Source organism: Triticum urartu, chromosome 2 (assembly GCF_003073215.2).
Source record: "Triticum urartu cultivar G1812 chromosome 2, Tu2.1, whole genome shotgun sequence".
Taxonomy (NCBI): domain Eukaryota; kingdom Viridiplantae; phylum Streptophyta; class Magnoliopsida; order Poales; family Poaceae; genus Triticum; species Triticum urartu.
In genome coordinates this window covers 43,399,453-43,412,033 of record NC_053023.1, presented here as the reverse complement: position 1 = coordinate 43,412,033, position 12,581 = coordinate 43,399,453, and the positions used below count along the sequence as shown (strand labels likewise).

At 42.6% G+C, this 12,581-nt stretch overlaps 2 protein-coding genes across 2 annotated transcripts; one reads left to right on the top strand and one right to left on the bottom strand.

Moving 5' to 3' along the window:
* The first annotated feature begins 240 nt into the window (after nt 1-240).
* On the top strand, nt 241-1,193 carry LOC125535549. Its single transcript, XM_048698617.1, has one exon. The coding sequence runs from the start codon at nt 629-631 to the stop codon at nt 1,109-1,111; it is 483 nt and encodes a 160-aa protein (XP_048554574.1). The 5' UTR covers nt 241-628; the 3' UTR covers nt 1,112-1,193.
* On the bottom strand, nt 1,178-11,624 carry LOC125535548 (serine/threonine-protein kinase TIO). The gene is made up of 23 exons (XM_048698616.1): nt 11,236-11,624; nt 11,017-11,132; nt 10,861-10,935; nt 10,280-10,372; nt 10,097-10,171; nt 9,914-10,006; nt 9,495-9,558; nt 8,951-9,035; nt 8,239-8,311; nt 8,081-8,149; nt 7,915-7,992; nt 7,705-7,798; nt 7,489-7,617; nt 6,630-6,768; nt 6,094-6,265; nt 5,781-5,879; nt 5,168-5,698; nt 3,425-4,570; nt 3,112-3,345; nt 2,856-2,999; nt 2,695-2,775; nt 2,384-2,572; nt 1,178-1,650 (listed from the first exon to the last, which is right to left on the bottom strand). The coding sequence occupies exons 2-23, from the start codon at nt 11,104-11,106 to the stop codon at nt 1,405-1,407; spliced, it is 3,999 nt and encodes a 1,332-aa protein (XP_048554573.1). The 5' UTR covers nt 11,107-11,132; nt 11,236-11,624; the 3' UTR covers nt 1,178-1,404.
* Nucleotides 11,625-12,581: the final 957 nt, after the last annotated feature.

Here is a 12,581-nt window from a genome sequence, read left to right as displayed (position 1 = left end):
TAAATAATATCGCGTCAGCACACTCGCCTGACCAAACGGCGAGTATAACGGAAGAAACATCGTGAGACGCACGGTGCATGGGTCGCCGCGCCGCCGGCGTTGTCCCGGCGCCGCGCCGTGACCGCCCAGCCATTGACGTTGGAGGTAGCGGAGCAGCTGGCTCGCTTGATAGATCAGGTTCACACCGGACCCTCCATAATTTTAAAAGAGGAAACTTTATTTTTACCAACTTTGCTTATGCCACTCTAGAATTTGATATTTTATTTTTGCCACTCTTAGTTTTTGACAATATATCATTTTTGCCATTCTGTGGCAAAAGTAAAAAAAATTAGAGTGGCAATTGTGATACATGTCAAAAGCTAAGAGTGGTAAAAGTGAAATGAAAAATTATCGTTTTTGCCACGAAATGTCATTTGTGATGTATTGTCAAAAGCTAAAATTGGCAAAAGTGAGATGTCAAATTCTAAAGTGGTATAAGCAAAGTTGACAAAAATTTCCCATTTTAAAACCTCTCGCCGGATCCACGCCAACTGAACCTCGCAACCGCCAGCGTTTTTATACCCGCCGTCGCCTTCCCTCCTCCTCGGCCAAAAGACATCAGCCACACTTCGCAGGAGCCGCCGCCGCCATGGGCAACCTGGTGTCGGCGAGCGCGGCGGGCGGCGGGAAGATCGTGCTGCCGGACGGGAGCGTCCGGGCGCTGGGCGAGCCCGTGTCCGTGGCCGAGCTCATGGTGGAGCACCCGCGCCACTTCGTGGTGGACGCGCGCCTCGCGGCGTCCGGCGGAGGGGCCAAGGTCGCCGCGCTGCCGGCCGACCACCTGCTGGACGGTGCCGGGGTGTACGTCGTGCTCCCGGCCACCCGGGGCAGGGTCTCCGCCGGCGAGGCCCGGCGAGCGCTCGCCGCGTCGCGGCTGCTTGCGCGGTGCCGGTCGATGCCGGTCAGCGCACAGGAGCAGCGGGACGAGGCTGGGCCGTTGCTGGGCGGGGCCGGCGACCACCAGCCGGAGTTCCTGAGCCAGGAGCTGATGCGCGGCGGGCCTTGGAAGCCCAGCTTGAGGACGATCGAAGAGCGCGTGCTGCCGAGGAAGGTGCCTCACTGGCTCTTCTGACGCCGATCGACTCGTGCAACTGCAAACGGATGTGATCTTGTTTAAAAATAAAAAGTTGGCATGTGATTAGAGACTTTCTCTGAACCGATTTGGTGCTGCATATATGTATATATACATGGCAAAAGAGCGGAGATCTTACATACATGAACAAGTCGGTACGCCGGCCCGTGATACTGTTCTAATAAGTTACAATTCCAGAAACAGAATGGATTGCAGAATTGTTCAGCAAAACTGAACGGCTACTACATTGCAGAATAGGACCCCCTCGCGGTGCGCCTGCCAGGCGAAACTCGTCAAGCTTGGTTCGCTTTGCTGGCGATGGCGGAGGCGTACTCGGAGATCGTTTGGTCAGGCGACTGCCTGAGATGCACGATGATGGGGAGCAGCTCGGATGACCGCAGGAAGAGCCTGCAGACGGTGTGGTCGCACATCTTGCGCAGCGCGAAGAGCACGATTCTTAGTGGGGATTCGGTTAGAGCATCCTTTCTGCTGGGGCTCAGAGCAACCGCGGAGTAGCTGCTGACCATCTTCAGTAGGGCCTGCGCATGAATAAGTCGAGGGATGAGAGTGTCTGATGAGCATCACAAAGAACAACCGTTGAAGAAATTGAGAATTGACAATTTACCACTGAATAGACGGCCAAAGCATTACGCTAGTTTTGTTGACACATGGTACGAATACATATATTTCAATTTTTAAATATGTATCTGATCCATTCAACTTCTTAAAAATGATGTCAGAATACAGTAGAGCTCGATGGAATGAAGCAATAGCAGACTTGCCACTTTTGCTAACACTGAGATGACAATAATTGACTTGTGCGGTTATGGCCCATTAGTAGCTTACTGAAGCGTTTTGCTCTAAAACATTCAAAAATCACATTTCAAGTAAAATTTCATGAGAAGATACATTGACTCGCAAGCTACACAAAAAAAGTGAAAATCGTCGGTTTTATATAGTGCAGAGTGTGTGCAGACGCTGTTCACTATTTTCAAAATTTCATGAGAAGATACATTGACTTGTGCGTGTCATTTTCTTCAGTATTTTTTAAACATTGAATCATTTTTTCTGAATTTTTCAAGACAAAACGGGCTTCATGGAGCCCGAGCACCAAAAGGCATTGCTATTTAGTAGCTTCACCGTATATCAAGAAAAAGAATCTATGAAGTATGGATGCCAGTTTCCTCCCTTTACGCTAAAAGTAAAAAATACAAGGAGAAGACATGACATGACAGGACATGAATCATGAGCAGTACGCAAAGGGTGGCAAACCTGAATTGCGCCTTGGGATACAATGTCTCCACAGAGTACGTCAGAGTTCCTGACTAGATTACTCAGGGCCCCTGCAGCATTGCCTTTGGTTTTATCTTCCTCAGGAGCAAGAAGTAGCTTAGTGAGCTGAGGTATAGATCGTCTGAGTTCTTCATACAGCTTGTCATTGTGATAAGCAGCATTGCCTACCTGAAATAGCAACAGCTAAATTAGGTTCCAAAATCAATCACGAAAACATTAACAGGATTGAGGATTATCATCTCAGTATGAAGATAAAAATACAACAATCGGAAGCCAGTTTACAAACTTACAGCAAAACATGCAAACTTCCGCGTCCGCTTGTCAGGGTCAGAACACCTGTCAACTACAAGCTCAATCACCTTATTTGCTGCCTGTTCCCAGATAACAAGGTTAAACATCCCTTCCATAAATTTTAATCTGCAAATAAATAGATAACTAAATCCTGTCTTACAAATGGACCATAGAAGTAGGGACTGTGTCGGCACATGTTGCCAATGGCACTGCAAGCTTTTGCTCTTATATCGGGGTCCTCATTTGATAGAAAGTTCTTCAAATATTCAACCATGCCTGCCTTGTTGATGGGCTCGTAGAAGTCCTGGGCAATAGCGTAACTCGTGTCACTATGCATATCCAACAAAGTTTTGATATCTCAACGTGACTTCTTTGTGCAACCAAGACATGAGCAAAGAGGCCAACAAAAGACAAACCTTTGACATGCGTGCAAGATCAGAAATTATCATGAGGAAGTCGAGCAAAGTCTCCTTAGCAAGAGGACCTTTGAGTAGCTTTGCTACTCTAGAAGGATTGAGAAGGCCTTCTCTTAGAAGCTGCAACGCAAGTGGACGGTAGCCCACCATTTTGGCCACAATGGCCAAGGGCCTTGATATGTCTTCCATATTGAGATAATCAAGACAGCGAAGTATACAACCAGGAACACCAACCTGAAAAGGAAAAGGAGGAGAAAGGTTATGGAAATGAGTACTTATGAATAAGAACAAGTTCAAAGTCAGTTAGTCAGACCTCTAGGAGAACTTGAAAGTATTGAGGCATATTATGCTCTATAGTTTTGAGCATTTCCTTGTTCTCAGTACCAATTCTTCCCCCAGGTGATCCAATGTTGAGGAGAAAACCACTATTGATGGATGCTGATGTTGATGGCATGTTTGGAGAACTCTGCACTGCGACAAATGGAAATGCCAAAATATCAACAACTGAATTTATCAGTTCCCGTACTCCCTTTTTCCCACCACCAAGACCAGTCCAAGCTGCCAAAACCTTGAGGTGCATATCAGACAGCATGTCAGTCAACAGTTTTAGATGTTCCCTTTTATACAAAATTTCACGGAAAACGCCACCAGGAAGGCATTGAGATAAAGCTGAAAGTGTCCAGGCAACTCCCAACGGTGACAATCCACTGCGGTGTGTTGAAACTTCTTTCCCATCAGAAGGCTCCCTTGAGAAACCATCGGTAAGCAAACGAATTAGGAGCTGTGGGATACCAACTGAGCAGGCTTGTTCAACAGCCAATGGTCCACCCCATTTCAATCTAGTTTCCAACAGCCCGATACTCCCATCACGAAGGCCAAACAGATTCAGTAAACCAGCATTATATCTGCAAAGTTCCTCACTTCCATCAGATAGCCATAGCTTCAGCAATGTGTGCAGTGTTGCCATACGAGGAAACAAAGCAAGGGCAGTTTCACATAAGGAAGATCTGCTTTGCCCTCCATTTTCAAGTGAAATAAGCGTTGACAGTGCAAGTGTTGCAGCTGCACAGTGTGGCTGCAGGCAACTCTTCACTGTATCATCGGCTGAAGAGAGGTGCGCAAGAACAGAAAGCCGGGACCGCTGTTTCTTGTGGGAACTTGTTAAAATAATTGATGCTGAAGATTTCCCCTCCGACTTCAGACACGCTGCTATTGTTGCCAATGCAAGACAACAGTGCACTACAAGGGCATGAGGATTGGACAGTTTGCATTTCTGATTACTGTTCTGCTTCGACTCCTTGTTCAAATATGAGCCACACAGTGACAGCAGTGAAAACATATCAGATACAATTGTCCCATCTCCACCATATTCTATTTCATTGGCCTCCGGTGATGAATTCATTGGACCACACATAATAGCACAGAAAGACAGATTCAGCAGGCAGGCCCTAGCAATGAGCTGAAAAGCAACATTTAGAAAAATATAATAAACTCAACTATCATAAGTTAGAATTAAGTTACACTTTCAATGTACAAAAATATAATAAGCTCAAACATCAATAGTTCTTGGTGTAAAAGGGATAATCAACTGACAACCTTAAGCTTTTTAATTTCTATAATTTGGGTATATTGCATTAACTAAAAATATAGCAGCAGAGTATAACCTCCATCAATGTGAATATACTAAATGTACTTTCTTTAATGGAAAGCCAGGCTCATATTGGTTTCTTTGTTACTCAATGTACAAGAAGATAACCAGAAGTACAGAATCTGAAGTCTCAGAATGTAGCGTAGTGGAATCATATGAGATAAAAACGGCAGGTGAGGCTGCTTGTGAGTTTGCCCGCGAGTTGATGAAATCAGAGATAGCAATGGGGTACAAAGTTGTAGTTAACTGGAAACAGTGCAAAGAGGTGAAGAACAAATTGTGTTTGAGTTAGAACCCAAATATTCACCTTATATTATTAGCATTCCACTAGGGCTACAAAAAGGATAACTGATCATACTCAAAAGAATCCTATGGAAAGACTTATTTGCCCAAGCATGAAAGAATTACCTGAAGAGAAGCATGAATAGCTGACTCTAAACCATTATGCAAGCAGTGGTAAACTGCAATCTGCATTGGCCGTGAAGCCAGAAATGATTTGACAAATATGTTTATCAGACTGCTGGAGTTTGAATCTGGTAATGAATCTTGCTCTTGCATTTTACCATCCAACTTTGAGTGACCTTGTCGCCATGAGCTAGCTAATGGAAATGAAAAATTGTGTGCGCCAAGGGACACAATGTCAACAGCATGAGCAAGATACCAGATGGCCTTGCATGCCTCACATGCTGCTGGTACCATGTTCGTAGAACCTGATATTATGTCTGAACCTGAAGCTATCAGACACTCACACAAGAGTTCTAGTAGCTGTGACTTCCTTGCATGATCTATAATGTTGATGAGGCTTTCTTCAACTGGATTTGGACTCTCAGAGGAGATGCTCGCTTTCAACACAGAGATAACCCTAGATAACATCAGAGCAAGACATGCAGTTGACTCACGAGATATTCGTCCAGATGGATCAACAGTGGAAACCAGAATCTGCAAATCAAAACTCTTAGCTAGTCAAGACAAAAGGAAAAAAATCAGACAATAGAGCCTGAAGTGAGTGGCAAAGTGTGACCTGTGAATAAAGATCACATAGAGAGGACCAGTGTCTGCCATAAGAATTTAGCACAGCGCCTTCACTTGTATCAAGTAGCTTCCGTGCTATAGCTAGACACTGCCAACAGAAGCATTGTTTAATAATGCCAATTATATCATCAAATACATCTCAACAGTTACTTGTACTTTTCCAAAACTAATATTAGCACAGCCTGCTCTTCATATATGTCAAAAGAAAGAGGAGTTTTCCTTTGGTAGCACTTCTATTTCACATGGCAAAGTCAATAATATTTCAAGTGAATATGAATCTGCAAGATGTCTGGTGTGAATACCTTCACTGCAAGGCTGTAAGCGCCTGAAAGCTTCATTCTGATAATGAGACTTGTAAACTCGAGAAATAGGCAGATGATGTCATCAATTGCTGCACAAGAGTGATAAGACCCAGCTTCAATTAGATTTTTAACAATTCTGAGAGACTGATTTGCACCATCAATATTCAGTTCCCTGCAAAGTTGACCAAGCATAAATTGTAGTTAGAATGACAATAAATCAGACACAGTACAGCTAGTGATTTTTACTCTGAATGAATAATTGCCAGTTATACAGTACAATCTCCTAATTCAAATAATCTATTCAAAAGACAATCTCAATGTTTAAATCCTTATAGAGTGGAACCTATCACCAAAATGATGTCAAATTTGTGTAACAAATACATGAAGAAGAGATAGGATGCATACAATCGCATGGATTTAGTGGATAACAACCATATTGCACAAGTTTGCCATTATCATTCTTTATTTTTTTCTACAGTAGAAACAATGACTTGAATAGCTCATGTTAAATGTAAAAGCATAAGCTACAAATCTACCTCGGGGAACTAGGAGGATTCCTCAACCAATTTTTTATGGGACTGAGGATAGTCGACAGCACTGCACTATCTCCAATAATGCTGCTAGCACCATTCACTGTTTGTGAAGCTTTTTCCAGCTTATCTAAAGCTGTACACTCTGCAATGCGATAAACAAGTCGGTGCTGGTTAGTACGTTTATAAACGATTAATGAAAGCATAAAGTGAAGCATCAACAAGTTATTAAACCTTAAGAGGCTATTGCTTCTACTGGTGACCGTTCCAGGAGGGGTCCGATGATTCAAGATATTAAGACATCGATTGATGTTGCTTCTACAGGATGTGCATGTACACAAGATAAAGAGAGAGATTGAAATAAAGGATGATGGTTTGTTTAATTAGCTAGAAAGGATTATGTGTGTGGTTTGTGGAATGTGCATGTACCGTCATGTACTTTACCACTCTGCATGAACGGATCATTCGTAGTTAATAACTAATATAATCTCTCTTCCTAGAAAGCTCAATATTATGACTAAGAACTAGTGAAGTGACTTAAATCAGTCCAGTATTGTCCTTCTTCTCAAAGGCATATGCCCCTTGTACCCTATGCATTGGTCCGTTAACCAACCAATTAGCAATACAATACTAGTTATCTACCCCTGCCTTATCATCATTGGCTGAAAGGTCAACTACATTCAGGATAACTATTTTATACCATTAGTATCTCATGAACTGTGAAGAACAACTTCTAATCCCAACAGATGGCAATTACTGGCATATGGTAGATTCAGTTCACAAAAATCTAGAGAGGTCAAAATTACTGCCATAATAAATATAAATATTAGAAGCAATTCGAACTGGTGTTTGGAAGAAAACATGCCTGATGGAGCATCAGAAATAGCACCAGGAGATGAACCATGATGATCATCGGTAGTTGATGTAGGGCCATCTTTTTTACTGCTTTTTTGTTTATCGTGATCATGTTCTGTATTGTTAGCAGCATTTTTACCTGCCAAACATTTGTGTAAGTTTAAGTTAACATCCAGAACTCCAAATGCTTAAGAGTGAGAACATGTTTAGCATTAAAAACATTTACTTGGTGGTTCAGCAGGGTTCCTTGATGTTTGAATTTCATCAGCCTTCCGTGTGGCCTCAGATCTTTTCACTTCAAAAGGTGTGGATTGAGTGTCCTAGGAAAATGATAGAGAAAAATGATTAGCATCAGGATACAAGTCCGTGGTATGCAAATATGTGACTTGTTATTTCTAGAATCCATTTTTTAGAAGAAATAATTCAAGGCACTTACAGCTACTAAATCCATTGAATCATCTTTAACAAACGGATGCTCCAACAATGCTGGCCAGCTTAGTCTACTTTGAGGCAACTGCTAACACCATACAGCATGAGCAAAGAAAAGGAGGAATAAATAAATTCAATAACTGTGCTCTAGTAGAAAAAATGTCAGTTAGGACCTTGTTTAGTAAACCCTTTAAGAAGCTCTTAAAGTTTGCACTCATATTATCTGGATATTTCACAGGATCCTGCCATGACACAGAGAGAGCATATGTTAAAAAAAAACAGTGACAAAATTCAAATAGCAGATATTTGAAACAAGCAGTAACGGACCAACCTTGACAATGTGTCGTATAAGTGCATAGACTGAATTTGTATAAAAGGGAGGTTGACCAACAAATAGTTCATATCTGACCATCAGTGACAAAAGTTAGCTTGATGAGCGTAAATAGAGTGATAGACTATCAAACGCAAAGTGGAAGCTGAGTATAACTGTGTGCTACAATGATAAGTACCTCAAAGCAAGCAAGCTGGGTTCTAAGAAAAAATTTCTTTACAAAAAGGGTAAAACCAATACACTTGCTACAGAAAGTCATAATTAAGCATACCAACAAAGCAACAAGATGAGCTATTCATGATTAAATTAGGTATCGCCCTCTGGATAAAGTAAAGTATATAAGAAATGAGGGTGGAATTACATAGCCAGTAGTGTTCGGAATTTGTAAATAAAAAGTTACATCAACTGATGAAATTAGCTCATGCATCAAACTTGCATGGGATTGATATTATAGTGAAACTAAACAAATAGATCGTTGTCCTTCAGCCTTACTTCATACCATGCTTGCACTACAGCAAGTCTGGAGAGTTGTATTTTGTTTGTTTACTTATCCCTAAAGCATGTTTGCAGTATAACTGTAATTCCAAACATGCTCTAGCTCACGCATTATTAGAATGATATCATGGAATACAGGTCACACAAAAAGAAACTCAACAGTAGAATACAGAGATAACAAGATACTTTTGGAAGAAAAGAAGAACAATTTACATACAAGATGACCCCAAGGGACCATAGATCTGCGGTGTGATTATAAGGTTGTTCCCTCACAAGTTCTGGAGCCATATATAATGGTGTTCCTGGGTGAGAGAAACATGCTTAGTGAAATGGATGACTGGCAAAGGGATCTCATAAGTCATCATGAAATACTTGGAAAACATCCATATAGGTATCATCTTATGCCACAATAAGCTAAGTAAGAATCAACAAGGAGATGCTCGACTAGAAGCGATCATCATCATCTTAAATAAGCTAAGTAAGAATGTAGGGACTAGGGAGTATTAAGTCAAATCTGAAATTTAATGCAAACCCCAGATAAATTCATTCTCCATAAAATTTAATGCTAACACAAACACACATTTATGTTAGAAATGTAACATGTCAGTGGTCATGACCAGTAGCTAATACAAGTCCAGACAAATGGATTTTACAAGATCCAAAGTTACTTGCACGATAATGAATGAAACATACCAACAGAGGTATACATGAAGGAAATGATTTTGTAAGAAAACTGGCTAGCATGCAAAGATGAAAGGTACCTTTTATAGAGCGTAGCACAACAGTATTGGCTGACATGGCACGAGCAAACCCAAAATCACAAAGCTGTGAATACGGCAGGAAAACCCCAATCAGAATTCAAACTACAATAATGTAAATCTCTAATGGATCATAAGTACTATAACTAGAACAGTAAAGAATGCAGAAAGTGTCATAAATGACGATAATTGAATTTGTCTCACGTCATCAGTTAGGTGTTTGTCGTGAGGATTGTAATTACTGAGATAAATACTTCTTTTTAGCAGAGTAAAAAGACACAACTAGCCAACATCATACTGAAAGAAGCATAACTGTGACACAGGTGTTTTACATCGAAAGAAACATGTACTTGTGCCAAAATCAAAAATACTTCTCATGGTCTAAAACTATTAACTGTACACAGATATGAAATAGAATATACCTTCACAATAGATCCTTTTCCAATAAGGATGTTCTGGGGTTTCATATCCCGATGGATAATACGATTAGAGTGCAAGTAATGGAGTGCTTTTACCTGAAATGAGGGCACAAGCTCAAACCATGAAGGCAAATGGGTTCTAAGCTGGTTTTGTGCATAAGGAACCAGAAAAAGGTAAGTGTGTACCAGCTGCTTAGCAATAGCTTGAACTTGTTCTTCTGGGAGGCATTTATCATCCTCGAGCACCTCAAATAGCTCTCCCTGAAATGGGCGTTAGCCCATTGATACTAAAATTTAGCCAATCCAAGTCCATTGAAAGCAATCATTGGTGTAAAGCACAATGTGACTAGAAAAAAAGTACTTGTGTACCTGAGCAAATTCTGTGACGACACAAAACTCCTGTGGGGTTTCAAACGCATCGATCATTTCAATTATATTCTCGTGTTTGAGTTTCCTCAGAATCTACAGAATCATTGAGATGGCAAAGTGAGACAAGAAACACCATAGCGAGCTAAGAAATACAACTATATAGGGAACTATTGTAAGCTTCTAGCAATATGGTGATCCCTTGTTCCATACATGATACATCTCATGACTCTCCCACAGCAGATTAAACAAACAAATGACAGCGACATTTGGGATTTTTGAAGGTGTTGCGTGCCTTGGTTTAGATTCAGTAGACCGACGGTATCAGCATGACTCTCAAACTGAGGCCATCCCCCATGACGAACTGGAAGCCCACCCCACCCCAAAACATACAATTGGAGGAAGTTTGAGATTACCCTTATATCCTCACAAAAACTAGCAATTGGCATGTGACATCCCCAAGCAAGGAGTCAAGGATGCGATTTGCAGGCACAGGTAAATTGCCACAGGCAGGAACCCTGAATCTCTACGGATGTTGATCTGAATTAGAAAAAAACTAGCAGCAGCAGCAGCAGAGCACTTGCCTCGATCTCCTGCCTTAGGTTGTGGATGTCCTTGTCGCTCTTCCCATGCTTAAGGATAAACTTCATGGCGACAGTCTGCATCAAATTCAGACAGGAGAAGGGATCAAACTTTATATATTGAACGCAGTAGAGGGGAGAGAGGGGTTTGATGCGAACCTGTCGGCTGTACTTGCGCCTGCCCTTGTACACCTTCCCGAAGGACCCCTCCCCGACGAGCTCGACCACGTGGTAGTCCTCCACCCCCATCTCCCGCTAGTCGCGCGCGCAAAACCCTAGCCGCAATCCACGCTTCAGTCAGGGGGGAAAAAAGTCGAGCGCCAAACGCGACCCGAATTCGAGCCGCACGCCCAAGGGGAGCAGCAGAATCGAACTCACAGTGCACTGGCGGTGGATTCGCCGCTGTTGGAGCCGCGCGAATCGGGGCGAAGCTCCCCGCTGGCCGAATCCAGTCGAGGTCGACGACGTGAGGCGCGGGGAGGGCCTGAGGGCTTGGGGGCAAGTCAATCCGCGCGCGGCTCGACTTGGGGCCCGCTGTGCGAGCGTGCGTGGGAGCAGGACCCGGCCGCGTCCTCCGCCGTCGGCCGCCGGAGGGGGGCGAATCGGGCGCAGGCGCCGCCGGCGGCGGCGATCTGGGTGGATGGGAGGTGGGGAACCGGAGGTCGCCTGATCTGCGCAGTGGCCTCCGCTCCGCGCCCGTGCACTGGCTTCGGGGTTGGGAGTTCGATTTGGAATTTCGAATGGCTTTTTCGTGAGGGGGAGGAAGAAAAGCGGCTCTGGGAGCTTAAATATTTTTCCCGCTCGCTGCGGAAAATCCCGGTCAGGTCAAAAACGGCTATCTTGAATATTTGGGCCGTAATGCCTAGAGGTTTTCTTCCATGTGTGTCGCAGGCGAAATGTGGCCCATGAGAGTTTCCACCAAACAACCCCAGGTACTTTTTCTCATTGATGAGAACCCAAGGTACAAACTAACTATCTCTATACCCCTCTGTATCTATATCTATATCTATATATATATCTATATCTATATCAATATAAAAAGACGCAAAGAGGCAGATCTAATTAATCTCAGTCATCATACCATGTCAATCCAATGACCTATGTTGCTCCAAGAGTGGGCGTTCCACATGTCTAGCATTCAATTAATATCATACCGGATATCAACGTATGGATTAATCACATAATTAATGTGCATTGAACGTGCCATTTACTAGTTTGGATAAAGCGCAATTCCGAAATCACTAGTTAAGGGAATACCCCCTTGCAAAGGTCACTCCCGCTTTCTCTGGTGATGACAAATGACGCGTTGCATGTGCTTCACTTGTCGCAACCTATGAGTATTGTGTTCTTTTTGTAGATTCCTTTTTCAAAATGTTTTATCGCTCGAACCATGCGTCCAAATCACAAATTATTTTCACCATTGCGTTCCAGTGTCAAGTTCTTCGAAACTAGATCACTTGTTAATAGGTTTAGATGAACTTATAAAAAACAAAAAACAAAAAAAGTAAAGCATAAAACCCGGAAGATAAAGAAAGGAAAACCGGAAGCACAACTATGCTTCACACGGAAGCACATGTTTTGTTTTACTTTTTCTAGAAGCACGTGAAAAACACAACTATGAATTTCACTTTTCGGAAAGCACAGGTTGTGCTTCACGCGATGCACAACTGTGATTTTCACCTTTTCACGCGGAAGCGCAATTGTGTTTCATTAGGAAACATAAT